Below are 16,349 nucleotides of genomic sequence, written 5' to 3' on the forward strand. Positions count from 1 at the left end.
TTGCCCTTCTTACTCTTAAACTGGTTGAAGTCCATTGATTCCATTTGTACTGGAGCAGCTTCTGTAATTGAGTTTAAAGAGTAGAGTGCAGGAGCTAGTACATTCACCAACAGAAGTTTTGCTTCCATTGCCCACTTCTGCACTGACCGCTAACAGTAACTATGGAGGCAGCAGTTGGCACAAACCACAACGAAGCAATAATACTAAAGGGAATCTGGACTTTTACTCTAGTGAGAGGGAAGGAAAGAAAGGAGAGAAATGAAGAGCATTTATTCCCTGCTTCTCCCTATGCACTAGTTTGTTTTACAGTGACATTCTATCCTGAAGACTTTCTGCCACATTTGTGCATGCTTAAAAGTTGTGGCCATATTTGATAAGTTAAATAAAGCGTGAAGGCATCAAGGTGAAGCTTTAAAGGCTCAGTGGTAGAGGCTTGGAGGAGAGAGTTGACTTTGGCATGGCTTTAAAGAGTCTCTAGTGAGCTGATGAGCAGTTTAGGGAACGGTCTTTCTCTCCTTATATTCCCAGGTGTACTTCTTGGGGGGAATGCCTTTGCGGTGCCGGTGTCTCTGTTTCACGTCTGTCCCATGATTTCAGCTGCTTACTCTGAGTTGTAGAAGTTGTGATGGCTATGGTTGTATTGGTCCTCGTCTTCTCCAATGATGGGGTAGGAAGGTGTGAGGCAATACTTGGAGTCATAGACCTGTCGTGGCAGCCCATACACAGTCATGCCCTGCTGCGAGGCCCCTTTGTTGCTGCCCATCTGCAGGGAGATGTTCTGGGTGTCACAGTGCTCCATGCCCAGGGTGGGCTCAAAGATCTGGCGCTTGGTTCCAGGAGCTGTCATGCCCGCCTGGGGAGTGAGGAGAGGTGCAGGTGGGTGGAGAGGAAACAGACAAGGAAGAAGTAATTAGCTTAAGACTGTAAGAATGTTGCAAAAATGATGTAATGGAAGACACAAAGCTTGAGGTGAAATCCTAGTTTCCCTCAAATTTTAGAGCAGAGGTCCTCAAACTAAGGCCTGGAGGCTAGATGCGGCCCTTCAAGGTCATTTACTCAGCTCCTGCCCTAAACTTTAGACTTTGGGTTGCTCTAAGTCTGAAACTTAAAAGCACACAACACAACAATTTTAATTAATTTGACTTTCTCGTCAGCCAAAAGCAGGCCCACACTTCCAACTGAAATATTGCTAAAATTTGTTGTTCATTCGTTCAGTCGTTTTCGACTCTTTGTGACCTCATGGACCAGCCCACGCCAGAGCTCCCAGTCAGCCGTCACCTCCCCCAGCTCCTTCAGAGCCAAGCCAGTCACTTCAAGGATGCTATCCATCCACCCTGCCCTTGGTCGGCCCCTCTTCCTTTTTCCTTCCATTTCTCCCAGCATAATTGTCTTCTCTAAGCTTTCCTTCACATCAGATGACCACCAGATCTACTACTGCGGACAAGAGGAACATCGAAGAAATGGAGTAGCCTTCATAATTAATAAGAAATTCGCTAAAGCAGTGCTTGGATACAACCCAAAAAATGACAGAATGATCTCAATTCGAGTGCAAGGAAAGCCTTTCAACATTACAGTGATCCAAATATACGCCCCAACTACAGCTGCTGAAGAAGCAGAAGTAGATCAGTTCTATGAGGATCTGCAGGACCTACTGGATAATACACCAAAAAGAGACATTATTTTCATTACAGGAGACTGGAATGCCAAGGTGGGAAGTCAAATGACAACTGGGATCACAGGCAAGCATGGTCTGGGAGAACAAAATGAAGCGGGACGCAGGCTGATAGAATTTTGCCAGGAAAACTCGCTGTGTATAACAAACACTCTCTTCCAACAACCTAAAAGACGGCTTTATACATGGACTTCACCAGATGGTCAACACCGAAATCAGATTGACTACATCCTTTGCAGCCAAAGGTGGCGGACATCCATCCAGTCGGTGAAAACAAGACCTGGGGCTGACTGTAGCTCAGATCACGAACTCCTTATTGCTCAATTTAGAATAAAACTAAAGAGATCAGGGAAAATACACAGACCAGTTAGATATGATCTCACTAACATTCCTAGCGAATATACAGTGGAAGTGAAGAACAGATTTGAAGGGCTAGATTTAGTAAACAGAGTCCCAGAAGAACTATGGACAGAAGTCCGCGACATTGTTCAGGAGGCGGCAACAAAGTACGTCCCAAAGAAAAAGAAAACCAAGAAGGCAAAATGGTTGTCTGCTGAGACACTGGAAGTAGCCCAAGAAAGGAGGAAAGCAAAAGGAAACAGGGATAAGGGGAGATATACCCAGTTAAATGCGCAATTCCAGAGGTTAGCCAGAAGAGACAAGGAACTATTTTTAAACAAGCAATGCATGGAAGTGGAAGAAGACAACAGAATAGGAAGGACAAGAGACCTCTTCCAGAAAATTAGAAACATTGGAGGTAAATTTCAGGCAAAAATTGGTATGATAAGAAACAAAGATGGCAGGGACCTAACAGAAGCTGAAGAGATCAAGAGAAGGTGGCGAGATTATACAGAAGATCTGTATAGGAAGGATAACAATATCGAGGATAGCTTTGACGGTGTGGTGAATGAATTAGAACCAGACATCCTGAGGAGTGAGGTTGAATGGGCCTTAAGAAGCATTGCTAACAACAAGGCAGCAGGAGACGACGGGATCCCAGCTGAACTGTTTAAAATCTTAAAAGATGATGCTGTCAAGGTGATGCATGCCATATGCCAGCAAATATGGAAAACACAAGAATGGCCATCAGACTGGAAAAAATCAACTTACATCCCCATACCAAAAAAGGGAAATGCGAAAGACTGCTCCAACTTCCGTACAGTGGCCCTTATTTCTCATGCCAGTAAGGTAATGCTCAAGATCCTGCAAGGAAGACTCCAGCAATACATGGAGCGAGAGTTGCCAGATGTTCAAGCTGGGTTTAGAAAAGGCAGAGGAACAAGAGACCAGATTGCCAATATCCGCTGGATAATGGAGAAAGGCAGGGAGTTTCAGAAAAACATCTACTTCTGCTTCATTGACTACTCTAAAGCCTTTGACTGTGTGGATCATAATAAATTGTGGCAAGTTCTTGGTGGGATGGGCATACCAAGCCACCTTGTCTCTCTCCTGAGGAATCTGTACAAGGACCAAGTAGCAACAGTCAGAACTGACCACGGAACAACAGACTGGTTCAAGATTGGGAAAGGCGTACGGCAAGGCTGCATACTCTCACCCAACCTTTTTAACTTGTATGCAGAACACATCATGCGATGTGCGGGGCTTGATGAATGCAAAGCTGGGGTGAAAATTGCTGGAAGAAACATTAACAACCTCAGATATGCAGATGACACCACTCTGATGGCCGAAAGCGAGGAGGAGCTGAGGAGCCTTCTAATCAAGGTGAAAGAAGAAAGCGCAAAAGCCGGGTTGCAGCTGAACGTCAAAAAAACCAAGATTATGGCAACAAGAATGATTGACAACTGGAAAATAGAGGGAGAAAATGTGGAGGCCGTGACAGACTTTGTATTTCTAGGTGCAAAGATTACTGCAGATGCAGACTGTGGCCAGGAAATCAGAAGACGCTTACTTCTTGGGAGGAGAGCAATGTCCAGTCTCGATAAAATAGTAAAGAGTAGAGACATCAGACTGGCAACAAAGATCCGCCTAGTCCAAGCCATGGTATTCCCTGTAGTAACATACGGATGTGAGAGCTGGACCATAGGGAAGGCTGAGCGAAGGAAGATCGATGCTTTTGAGCTGTGGTGCTGGAGGAAAGTGCTGAGAGTGCCTTGGACTGCGAGAAGATCCAACCAGTCCATCCTCCAGGAAATAAAGCCCGGCTGCTCACTGGAAGGAAGGATACTAGAGACAAAGTTGAAGTACTTTGGCCACATCATGAGGAGACAGCAAAGCCTAGAGAAAACAATTATGCTGGGGAAAGTGGAAGGTAAAAGGAAGAGGGGCCGACCTAGGGCAAGATGGATGGATGGCATCCTTGAAGCGACTGGACTGACCTTGAAGGAGCTGGGGGTGGTGACGGCCGACAGGGAGCTCTGGCGTGGGCTGGTCCATGAGGTCACGAAGAGTCGGAGACGACTGAACGAATGAACAACAACAACAACAAGCTTTCCTGTCTCCTCATGATGTGGCCAAAGTACTTCAACTTTGTCTCTACTATCCTTCCCTCCAATGAGCAGTCGGGCTTTATTTCCTGAAGTTTGGACTGGTTGGATCTTCTCTCTTTAGCATTTCCTTATTGCTAAGATAATGTTGGTTAAAATTGTATTGTTCTTTCATATTTTTTTGCACAATAAATAAGATATGTGCAGTGTGCATAGGAATCCGTTCATGTTTTTTTCAAACTAGAGTCTTCCCTCACTCCCCTCCCAACAGTCCCAGTGGCCCTTTGCTTTAAAAGTTTGAGGATCCATGTTTTAGAGCGGGGTCCACAAACTTTTAAAACTAAGGGCCAGTTCACAGCCCCTCAAACTGTTGGAGGGCTGGATTATAATTTGGAAAAAAACATTAATGAATTCATATGCACACTTCACACATCTTATTTGTAGTACAAAAACACTTTAAAACAATAGAATAATTAAATGGAGAACAATTTTAACAAATATAAACTCATTAGTATTGGAATGGAAAGTGTGGGCCTGCTTTTGGCTGATGGGATGGGATTGTTGTTGTGTGCTTTCAAGTCGTTTCAGACTTAGGTTGAGCCTGAGCAAGGACTGGGTAAATGACCTTGGAAGGCCACATCTGGCCCCCGGGCCTTAGTTTGAGGACCCCTGTTTTAGAGCTTAGTGTAGCCAATAGGTCTTCATTAGTGTTGCTTGTGACCAGAATGCTCTTGTGCTGTCCAATATACAGAACAGAGATATCTATTACTAAGATACACAAAGTATTATGTTATTGTTGTTGAAACTTCAAATATGATGTCATATGACAGATTTATTACTTATAAACACAGATTTATTACTTACTAGCCGTCCCTTGCCACGCGTTGCTGTGGCCCACATGGGGGTTCTGTGTTGGAGGTTTGGCCCAATTTTATCATTGGTGTGGTTCAGAATACTCTGTGATTGTAGGTGAACTGTAAATCCGAGGAAGTACAACTCCCAAATGTCAAGGTCTATTTCCCCCAAACTCCACCAGTGTTCACATTTGGGCATATTGAGTATTTGTATAGAGTTTGGTTCAGATCCATCATTTTTTCAGTCCACAGTGATCTCTGGATGTAGGTGAACTACAACTCCAAAACCAAAGGACACTGCCCACCAAACCCTTCCAGTATTTTCTGCTGGTCATGGGAGAACTGTGCGGCAAGTTTTTATTTCAATTCCATCGTTGGTGGGGTTCAGAATGCTCTTTGATTGTAGGTGAACTATAAATCCCAGCAACTACAACTCCCAAATGTCAATATTCTATTTTCCCCAAACTCCACCAGTGTTCACATTTGGGCATATTGAGTATTTGTATAGAGTTTGGTCCAGATCCATCATTTTTTCAGTCCACAGTGATCTCTGGATGTAGGTGAACTACAACTCCAAAACCAAAGGACACTGCCTATCAAACCCTTCCAGTGTTTTCTGTTTGTCATGGGAGTTCTGTGTGCCAAGTTTGGTTCAATTCCATCGTTGGTGGAGCCCAGAAGGCTCTTTGATTGTAGGTGAACTATAAATCCCAGCAACTACAACTCCCAAATGACAAAATCAATTTTTTGAGTGAAGGACATACATTGGGTTGTTAGGTGTGTTGTGTCCAAATTTGGTGTCAATTGGCCCATTGGTTTTTGAGTTCTGTGAATACCACAAACGAACATTACATTTTTATTTATATAGATTGTGTTTATAAGTAATAAACCTGTCATATGGCATCATATTTGAAGTTTCAACAACAATAACATAATACTTTGTGTATCTTGTGCTGTCCAAAGCAGTGCTCTGGCTTTTATGATGGTATCTCTTTTCCTTTGTCTTCTAAGGCTGGGCTGTGTGCTTTTGAGAATTACACACCTGACTTTGCCTCTTGATCATAAGAGAACTAACATACTAACATAACATATTTTTGAAGATTAGAAGTACCAGCTTTCTGAACCACCTTTGGGAGGAAAGAACAAGCTAGAACCTGCTTGGTCGTAATCTTATCTTCTGATAATGGCTCCTGCCTTGTCTGAACTTGCTTCATGTATTTTTCAGAGGTCAAATTAAAGCAAATAGCTCTGAAAGAATCACGGACTCCTTTTTAAATGATTGGGTTTAAATGGCCAGGCACAAAGTGATAATATTTTTGTATGATGCCTAAAACCTCGCTGTTACCAAAGTGCTAAATGCTTAAACATCTCTGACTGGTCCACAGAGAGGTGCGCTTGCAGAAACGTGTAGACAAAGAATGTAATATAAAGGGTTAGTAACACATGCACAGCTGTTACCTTCAGAAAGTGACTTGTAACACCACTGCTGTGTTTCATTATATTTTTGACATTTCTTGGGAACAGCCATTTGCTTTTCCTCTCTCAATGGGAACAACATTGTAATGGAAATGGAATTGTGATAGAAACAGCACATCTGCTTTCGTAAGTGAAGCTATGCTGATGGATGGACTTTTCTTATTGTTACAAAGTTGGGATGAAAACAGATGGTAAAATATGTCTTCCCCCCAAAAGATTATGACATTTGGAGGCTTTGGTCAAGACAAGAAAACTGAATCATGCAGAATCTATATAAATAAAAATGTAATGTTCGTTTGTGATACCATCAGAACTCAAAAACCACTGGGGGAATTGACACCAAATTTGGACACAAGACACCTAACAACCCAATGTATGTCCTCCACTCAAAAAATTGATTTTGTCATTTGGGAATTGTCGTGGCTGGGATGTATAGTTCACCTACAATCAAAGAGCATTCTGAACTCCACCAATGATGGAATTGGTCCAAACTTAGCACACAGGGCTCCCATGACCAACAGAAAAAAACTGGAAGGGTTTGGTGGACATTGATCTTGAGTTTGGGAATTATAGTTCACCCACATTCAGAGAGCACTGTGGACTCAAACAATGAGGGATCTGGACCAAACTTGGCACGAATATTCCATATGCCCAAATATGAACACAGATGGAGTTTAAGGGAAATAGACCTTGACATTTGGGAGTTGTAGTTGCTGGGATTTATAGTTCAGCTACAATCAAAGAGCATTCTGAACTCCACCAATGATGGAATTCAACCAAACATGGCATACAGGACTTCCGTGACCAACAGAACACACCAGGAGGGTTTGGTGAGCATTGACCTTGAGTTTGGGAGTTGTAGTTCGCCTACATCCCGAGATAACTATGGACTCAAACAATGATGGATCTGGACCAAACTTGACACAAAAATTGCATATGTGTAAATATGAACACAGATGGAGTTTGGAGGAAATAGACCTTGACGTTTGGGATTTGTAGTTACTGGGGTTTATAGTTCACTACAATTAAAGAGCATTCTGAAACCCAAAAACAACAGAAATGGGGCAAACTTCCAACATACAACCCCCATGACCAACAGAAAATACTTAAGGACATCCAGTCCAATTCTCTTCACCAGGGCAAGAAAATGTAATCAGAACCCTCCTGACAAAGAGCCATCCAGTCATAAATATAGATAGATAGATATGGTTCTCTCTCACACACACAGATATAGTATCATAGATTTGAAAGAGACCCTTAAAGAAGGACTATGATATGTTGCATATTCCAGAGTAGGCAAACCAGACACTCTCCACATCAACACTGACAAAGAAACAACAAGAAATACTGTTTACTCACAAGCATAAAGGAATTACATATATTAGAAACCAACACTTTCTCATTACTTTATTTTCCAGATCACCAGACTGGGCCACAGCAACGCGTGGCAGGGGACAGCTAGTATTAAATAATGGAGCTGGCTCCTCACATGACAAGTTTTGCATTAAATGTTTTTCCCTCTCTAGCTTGAGCACTAACTATTCTCTAATAGCACATTTTCTCCATTCCTCTTTCTTACCTGGCTGGCTCCTTTGTTGGTTCCCATCTGTAGACTGATTGTGGCTTGATCTAGAGGCTGATCTGTGCCCAGTTTTGGATCATAGAGGTGCCGACGTGTGCCATATGCTGTCATGCCCTGTTGGCTGGCAAACTTGTTGGTGCCCATCTGTGAATACAATGTTGACAATGAGAACGTTCATTTCAACTTTATCCTGTGTCTTTTTGGCTGTTAGATCTCCCTCTGATACTTGCGGATGGAAAACGCCACCATACCCTAATATTTGAACAGTTCCTTATTTATAAATGTTACATTTCTGTTACCCAATCCCCCCCCCCCCCCTTTTGTAATGCTGCAGGCAGGTTGCTCTTCTGAATTAAGTTGGCTTTGTTGATGCTTCCTAAACTTCCACTTTCATTATCTTTGAGAAAGGGTAGTATCATGTCGTGTCACCAGATGGCAGTATATAGTCTAATATCTTCCATACAGTAGGAATAATATCTATATAAATAAAAATGTAATGTTCATTTGTGGGATTAACATAACTCAAAAACCACTGGACAAATTGGCACCAAATTTGGACACAATACACTTATCAGGCCAACGAGTTATCATCACTCATAAAAACACTGAAAAAGACAGCAGAAGGGACTTAAAAAGCAAAAAAACAACAACCCCAAAATACATTACAACGCATGCGCAAAACCACATATATACATATACACAAACACACATATATACACACATATATGCATATACACCGGGATTGTGGCGCAGCTGGCTGAGTGTCAGCTGCATTAAGATCACTCTGACCAAAAGGTCATGAGTTCGAAGCCAGCCTGGGTTGGAGTGGGTTTCCAATCAATTGTGTGTAGCCTGTTGTCGACCTTTGCAACCCGAAAGACAGTAGCATCTGTCAAGTAGGAAAATTAGGTACCACCTTAAAAGTGTGGGGAGGCTAAATTAAATGATTTATGAGGCCATAAAGAAGACTCCAGCAAAGCATTCCAGCAGGGAAGCATGTGGGGAATGCAGAAGTGCTCTTTATCAGCGTCGCAGATGGATGATGAAAATGACAGCTTCCCTGGCGGCCAGAAAAAAGTTAAATAGCCCCTGTGTATGTCTATATATGTTTGTATGTCCAAAAATTGGCATTGAATGTTTGCCATATATGTGTACACTGTAATCCGCCCTGAGTCCCCTGCAGGGTGAGAAGGGCAGAATATAAAAGCTGTAAAATAAAAAATAAAAGACATCTCGCCACGCTAAAACAGTGGATGTAGCTCTTAATGAGACATGCTGCATTATCACGGGGTGTCTGTGCCCTACACCACTGGAGAAATTACACTGTTTAGCCACTATTGCACCACCTGACATCCGCTGGGGAGTAGCAACCAATAGTGAAAGGACCAAGGCAGTGACATCTCCGGCCCACCCCCTGTTTGGGTATCAGCCAGCACGCCAATGACTTAAATCAAGAAATAGTTTTCTAAGATCTACAGAGTCACTCGCTGGAACACCTCAGCAAGCAAGAGTCCAAAAGTGGCAGGCTCAAACCCAGAACCTCAATCAATGGCTGATACCAAATGAGAAACTCCCCACTGGGCACACAGAAACCTGGGTGACTTGGAAGGCGCTGAACAGACTGCACTCTGGCACCACGAGATGCAGAGCCAACCTTAAGAAATGGGGCTACAAAGTGGAATCCACAACATGTGAGTGTGGAGAAGAGCAAACCACAGACCACCTACTGCAATGCAACCTGAGACCCACCACATGCACAATGGAGGACCTTCTTGCAGCAACACCAGAGGCACTACAAGTGGCCAGATACTGGTCAAAGGACATTTAATAGAATACCAAGTCTGCAAATTTTGTGTTTTGTTTGTTTGTCTGTTTTTTAATGCAATACAACTGGTTTGGTTCGCTCCTGACATGATCAATAAATAAATCATATGAAGGATTCAAAGATCAAACCACACACCTGCAGCCCAATGATGTTCCGGCCTTCTTTCAGTTTCTCTGGTTGGAATTTTCGTTGCTGTTTTTCAGCGTATTTCACTCCTATGTTCACCTTATTGCCTTTTGTCTTGGCCTGTGCCAGGGAAAGAAACAAAGTTCAAATGTAAAAGGGGTTCCCTACTCTCTGGATCTTGTGCATAAAAAGGCAGCTTGACTTTTCCTGCGGAGCACAATTTGCCTGTGTTCTCAAGCTGAGAGCAACAGGTGACTTCCCTTCTCAGACCTTGTTGTAGAACTGTAACTTGGGCTCAGAGTTCAACTCTGAAAAATGCTCTCCACAGAATGAAAGGTGCCATTTGCTCTAGAAACCTTGTGACTTTTTCTAAGGGAATGGGAAATGGCAATGGTATGAAACTGGCCAAGGTAAGACATTATGTGAAGGCATGCACTCAACGTGTCACCAATAAAGCCATATCATAGTGCAATCAAAACGAGAAAAGTTATTAATGCAGAAGAACACATGTGACGAGAGGCTACAACTTTTCCTTTTATCTGAGCCTAGTGGCAGCACCCCCCCCCCCTTTCTTCCCCCTACTGCAAAGTTAACTCAGTTAATGTAAAACTCAGTTTATACCAATGGAAGTAAACAAGGAGGGGAATTTAGGAGGAGAAGAGAGAAGCATGGGAGCATTTTAGAAGCAGTAGAAACAGTAAGAACATAGATTAATTCAGACTTTCCCTGCCCAATGGAAAAGGGTATGTGAGTATTTGGAGGCACAATCCTCCACATATTCCCTGGCTTAGAGTTGATGCTCAAAACAAATTCTAGGACAGATTCTGGGCTGAAATTAAACCTAATATATTGGGGTGGGGATTTATCCTGCTCACCCCCTAGAATCATAGAATCAAAGAGTTGGAAGAGACCTCATGGGCCATCCAGTCCAACCCCCTGCCAAGAAGCAGGAATATTGCATTCAAATCAGATGGCAGAACCTATGGATCTAGAGAACCCATAGAAGCCTGGTTGTAAAACTGTCTTGTGTGAGAGAGAAACTTAGACTAAGGACATATATCAAGCAGAACTGGAAATTAAAGAATTACATTGCCCCAAACATAAGGTGGAAAAATGCTGACATGGACTGGATATTTATTTATTTATAATTTTTGTATCCCGTTCTTCTCTACCTTAGTAGAGGGACTCAGAACGGCTAACAGCAAAATTCAAAGCTATACAATAAATAGTATCATAAAACAACATACAATAAATAAATTCTAAAATACATATAAAAACAATTCATCACACTAAAACAACATCCAACTTGGTCCAAAATGTCATGGCCAAATAACTCTTAGTCTGTATTGAATCATCCGTCAATCTGCAAATGCCTGACTCCACAGCCAGGATTTTATTTATTTGTTATTTACTTCATTTGTATACCGCTTTTCTCAGCCCTTAGGCGACTCAAAGTGGTTAACAACAGCAAAAATGCAATGCTTAACATCATAAAAACTGTTCAGGGACAGTTAAAACAATAACCTAGTAAACAATTAAGCATCAATATAACATCTCATTAGCATCTCATCAGTAGAATCAAGATCCAATCTCATCATCCGTTATTCCGTATTCCTATATTCATTACACTGCCTAATCAAATGTCTGCTCGAACAACCAGGTCTTCACTTTCCTCCGAAATGCTAGTAGGGAGGGGGCCAATCTATTATCTGTAGGAAGGGCGTTCCACAGCCGAGAGGCCACCACTGAGAAGGCCCTGTCTCTCATCCCCACCAGCCGTGCTGCTTCCTGAATGACAGGAGAGAGGGAGCAGACCTAATCTCGCCGAGAAGAGAGTTCCATAGCTGGAGGACCACCACAGAGAAGGCCCCATTTCTCATCCCCATCAAATGCGCCTGTGAAGGTGGTGGGACTGAGAGCAGGGCCTCTCGGGAAGATCTTAAAGTCCTCAATGGTTTATAGGGGAATATATGTTCGGACAGGTAAACTGGGCCCAAGCCGAATAGGAATTTGTAGGTTAAAACCAGCACTTTGAATTGTGCTCGGAAGCTAATTGGCAGCCAGTGGAGCTGGTGTAACGGGGGTTGTGTACTCCCTGTACCCAGCTCCTGTGAGCAACCTGGCTGCCGAGCATTGGACTAGTTGGAGCTTCTGAACAGTCTTCAGAGGCAACCCCATGTAGAGTGCATTGCAGTAGTCTATTCAAGATGTAACCAGAGCGTGGACCACCATGGCCAAGCCAGACTTCCCGAAGTACGGTCACAGCTGGTGCACAAGTTTTAACTGTGCAAAAGCTCCACTGGCCACTGCTGAAACCTGGGGTTCTAGGCTCAGCGATGAGTCCAGGATCATTCCCAAGCTGTGAACCTGTGCCTTCAAGGGGAGTGTAACCTGAATCAGGCTGTAACCCTATGCCCTGTTCAGCCTTGCGACTGACCAGGAGGACATCTGTCTTGTCTGGATTAAGTTTCAATTCATTCGCCCTCATCCAGTCCGTTACAGCGGCCAAGCACTGGTTCAGGACTTAGTAGCAGGTGGGAAGAAGTGGCAGAGTTGGACATCATCTCCGTACAGATGACACAGCACCCCAGAAATCCGGATGATCTCCCCCAACGGCTTCATGTAGATGTCAAACAACATAGGGATAATAGTATGCTACCAGACTTATATTACATTATCACTAATTGGTGGCAGCAGTGAAAAATATGAGCTAAGTTACTTTTCTGTCTTGAGCCCTGAACTCTCTAAAAAGACTTCAAGAAAGCTATAATTCTCTGACCTTAGCCCCATTTTGTTCTGCATTGATTAGTTGATATTTCTATCCCTCCTTTCAGGCCAGCTTACTTGGCGTTCTGCCTTCTCATGTTATCCTTTCAGCAAGACTGTGATGTAGGTCTGGCCTTGAAAGAGATTGAGATCAAGATCAGAACGTCCATGGGCCTCCCTATGAATTCAGTGAAATTTGAATCTAAAACTCTTCTTGAATCTGAACCTTTTGCAGCTGCACTGTTTGCAATGTAAGGGCAAAGCTGAAAGCATTACTTGTAAAGATTGTGAAGGTTATGTTTCTGAAGCAGTTCCAATACACTTAGTACATTCTAAGTATTAATAATAGTACTCGGATACTCCGCCTTTGAGATCGCAAGCTGCTTACCATGCTAGCCAGGGCGATGAGAGTAGACTGGACCTGAGTGTGGTTGGTGTTCTCAAAGAGGTCATTGGCTTCGAAGATGTCATGGGGCTTCACTCCATATTTCGTGATGGCCTTAATGAAGTTGCCAATGTTCTCCAGCTGCAAAAGAGGAGAGGCCAATGAACTGTCTTTGGACTCTATTTGCTCTCATTTTTTCAGGTAACCCAGGTAAAAGCTTCCTATTAGAGCTATCCAAATAATAATAATAATAATAATAATAATAATAATAATAATAATAATGCCAGAATTGAAAAGTGCTTTATTTCTGGTGATTTTTTTTATTAATGCGATGCATTGCTATTATTTCATAGAATCATAGAATCAAAGAGTTGGAAGAGACCTCATGGGCCATCCAGTCCAACCCCCTGCCAAGAAGCAGGAATATTGCATTCAAATCACCCCCGACAGATGGCCATCCAGCCTCTGTTTAAAAGCTTCCAAAGAAGGAGCCTCCAACACACTCCAGGGCAGAGAGTTCCACTGCTGAACGGCTCTCACAGTCAGGAAGTTCTTCCTCATGTTCAGATGGAATCTCCTCTCTGGTAGTTTGAAGCCATTGTTCCGCGTCCTAGTCTCCAAGGAAGCAGAAAACAAGCTTGCTCCCTCCTCCCTGTGGCTTCCTCTCACATATTTATACATGGCTATCATATCTCCTCTCAGCCTTCTCTTCTTCAGGCTAAACATGCCCAGCTCCTTAAGCTGCTCCTCATAGGGCGTGTTCTCCAGACCCTTGATCATTTTAGTTGCCCTCCTCTGGACACATTCCAGCTTGTCAATATCTCTCTTCAATTGTGGTGCCCAGAAATGGACACAATATTCCAGGTGTGGTCTAACCAAAGCAGAATAGAGGGGTAGTATGACTTCCCTGGATCTAGACACTATGCTCCTATTGACGCAGGCCAAAAATCCCATTGGGATTTATTTATTTATTTGTATTGTCAAAGGCTTTCATGGCCGGAATCACTGGGTTGTTGTAGGTTTTTTCAGGTTATATGGCCATGTCCTAGAGGCATTCTCTCCTGACGTTGCGCCTGCATCTATGGCAAGCATCCTCAGAGGTTGTGAGGTCCTATGCTTGCCATAGATGCTTGCCATAGAGGCAGGCGAAACGTCAGGAGAGAATGCCTCTAGTACATGGCCACATAGCCTGAAAATCCTACAACAACCTATCTATCTATCTATCTATCTATCTATCTATCTATCTATTTATAACATTTATATTCCGCCTTTCTCACCCTGAAGGGGACTCATGGCAGAGCACAACATATATACGGCAAACATTCAATGCCCGAACATGCAATAAACTATACACATAAATAAATATTATTAAATATTACTAGTGACAAATAGATAGTTATGGTGTGTACATGTGTGTTTATGTGTCAACACTGGTTAAAAAAAAAAGGAAGACTCCCTCCTGCGCTGTGCTTCCACAAACCTTTATTTCATTTTGGATGGATTTGCTGGAATGGGTTTTTAGGCCGAGTTAAAGGTGGAAGGACTGAAGAGCACAGCTTCTACCACATGGGATTAGAACAGTGTTTCTCAACCTGGGGGTTGGGACCCCTGGAGGGGGTCATGAAGGAGTGTCAGAGGGGTCACTAAAGACCACCAGAAAACACAGTATTTTTTTTGTTGGTAATGGGGGTTCTATGTGGGAAGTTTGGCCCAATTCTATCCTTGGTGGGGTTCAGAACGCTCTTTGATTGTAGGTGAACTATAAATCCCAGCAACTACAACTCCCAAAATATCAAGGTCTATTTTCCCCAAACTCCGCCAGTGTTCAAATTTGGGCATATTGAGTATTAGTGCCAAGTTTGGTCCAGATCCATCATTGTTTGAATCTACAGTGCTCTCTGGATGTAGGCGAACTACACCTCCAAAACTCAAGGTTAATGTCCACCAAACCCTTCCAGTATTTTCTGTTGGTCGTGGGAGTTCTGTGTGCCAAGATTGGTTCGATTCCATCATTGGTGGGGTTCAGAATGCTCTTTGATTGTAGGTGAACTACAAATCCCTGCAACTACAACTCCCAAATGACAAAATCAACTCCCCCCAACCCCATCAGTATTCAAATCTGTGCGTATAGGGTATTTGTGGCAAATTTGGTCCAGTGAATGAAAATACATCCTGCATATCAGATATTTACGACTGATAGCAGAAGCAAAATGACAGTTATGAAGTAGGAAGGAAAATGATTTTATGGTTGGGGGTCACCACAACATGAGGAATTGTATTAAGGGGTCACAGCATGAGGAAGGTTGAGAACCACTAGATTAGAACTTCCAGGATTTATGCGCAAAAGGGCAAAACGTGTTTAGAGCTCGGAGAGAAAAATAATTTTGTTGGATCCTTATTTCCCTATAGAAGTATTCATTTCATACCTTCTGGGACTTGCCGTGGGATTGAATTATACATTTTTTAGGCTTATGATGCAAAGGAAAAAGGGGATGGGGAGTGAAGAGAACTCACCCGGTGCCAGTTCTGTGTGGACTCATTCACCTTCCTCACCGATCCAGGTTGGAGTTTGTTGATAAGCCTGAAAGAGAGAAATGGGTGAAGGAAGTTCATCTCCAAGTGTCTTATATAGAAGAGTTGGAAGAAACATCCAGGGCCATCCAGTTCAATCCATTCTGCCATTCAGGAACACCCAATCAAAGCACTCCTGACAGATGGCCATCCAGCATGTTAAAAATCTTAAGGGAAAAAGTCTCCACCGCACTCAAATTCTATTGTCAAACATCTCTGCTCACCAGGAAGTTCTTCCTCATGTTTAGGTGGAATATCTTTTCCTGCAATTTGAATCTGTCGGTCCGTTTTCTCATCTCTGTAGCAGCAGAAACAAGCTGATTCTACAGTATCTTGACTATTATATCGTTTCACATATTTCACATATATATGTTGCTCAAATGATCTATCATACCTCATGTTTTTCCTATACAAAGCAGTATCTTCTCAGTCTGTGAAGGCGCACTTTCAGTTTTAAGCACAATTGTATGTGCTTTTCCTATACAGAAGTGATCTCCAAACAGAAGAATGTTTCCGTTTGGAAAAGAATGGGACAGTAGAATCATAGAGTCATAGAGTTGGGCCATCCAGTCCAACCCCCTGTCAAGCAGGAAAATTGCATTCAAAGCACCCCAACAGATGGCCACCCAGCCTCTGTTTAAAAGCCTC

General features: G+C 42.9%; 1 protein-coding gene across 1 annotated transcript in view; it reads right to left on the reverse strand.

Moving 5' to 3' along the window:
• Positions 1 to 204: 204 nt before the first annotated feature.
• Positions 205 to 16,349, reverse strand: part of CNN1 (calponin 1) — a 57,341-nt gene continuing 41,196 nt past the window's right edge. Inside the window, exons 3-7 of the mRNA XM_060763573.2 lie at positions 15,645 to 15,711; positions 13,134 to 13,271; positions 9,989 to 10,099; positions 8,026 to 8,172; positions 205 to 853 (exon numbers count right to left, since the gene is read on the reverse strand). Of these exons, the coding sequence (XP_060619556.1) occupies positions 602 to 853; positions 8,026 to 8,172; positions 9,989 to 10,099; positions 13,134 to 13,271; positions 15,645 to 15,711 (715 nt within the window). The 3' untranslated portion in view covers positions 205 to 601. The remainder of the gene's footprint in view (positions 854 to 8,025; positions 8,173 to 9,988; positions 10,100 to 13,133; positions 13,272 to 15,644; positions 15,712 to 16,349) is intronic.

Source organism: Anolis sagrei, chromosome 2, assembly GCF_037176765.1.
Source record: "Anolis sagrei isolate rAnoSag1 chromosome 2, rAnoSag1.mat, whole genome shotgun sequence".
Classification (NCBI taxonomy): domain Eukaryota; kingdom Metazoa; phylum Chordata; class Lepidosauria; order Squamata; family Dactyloidae; genus Anolis; species Anolis sagrei.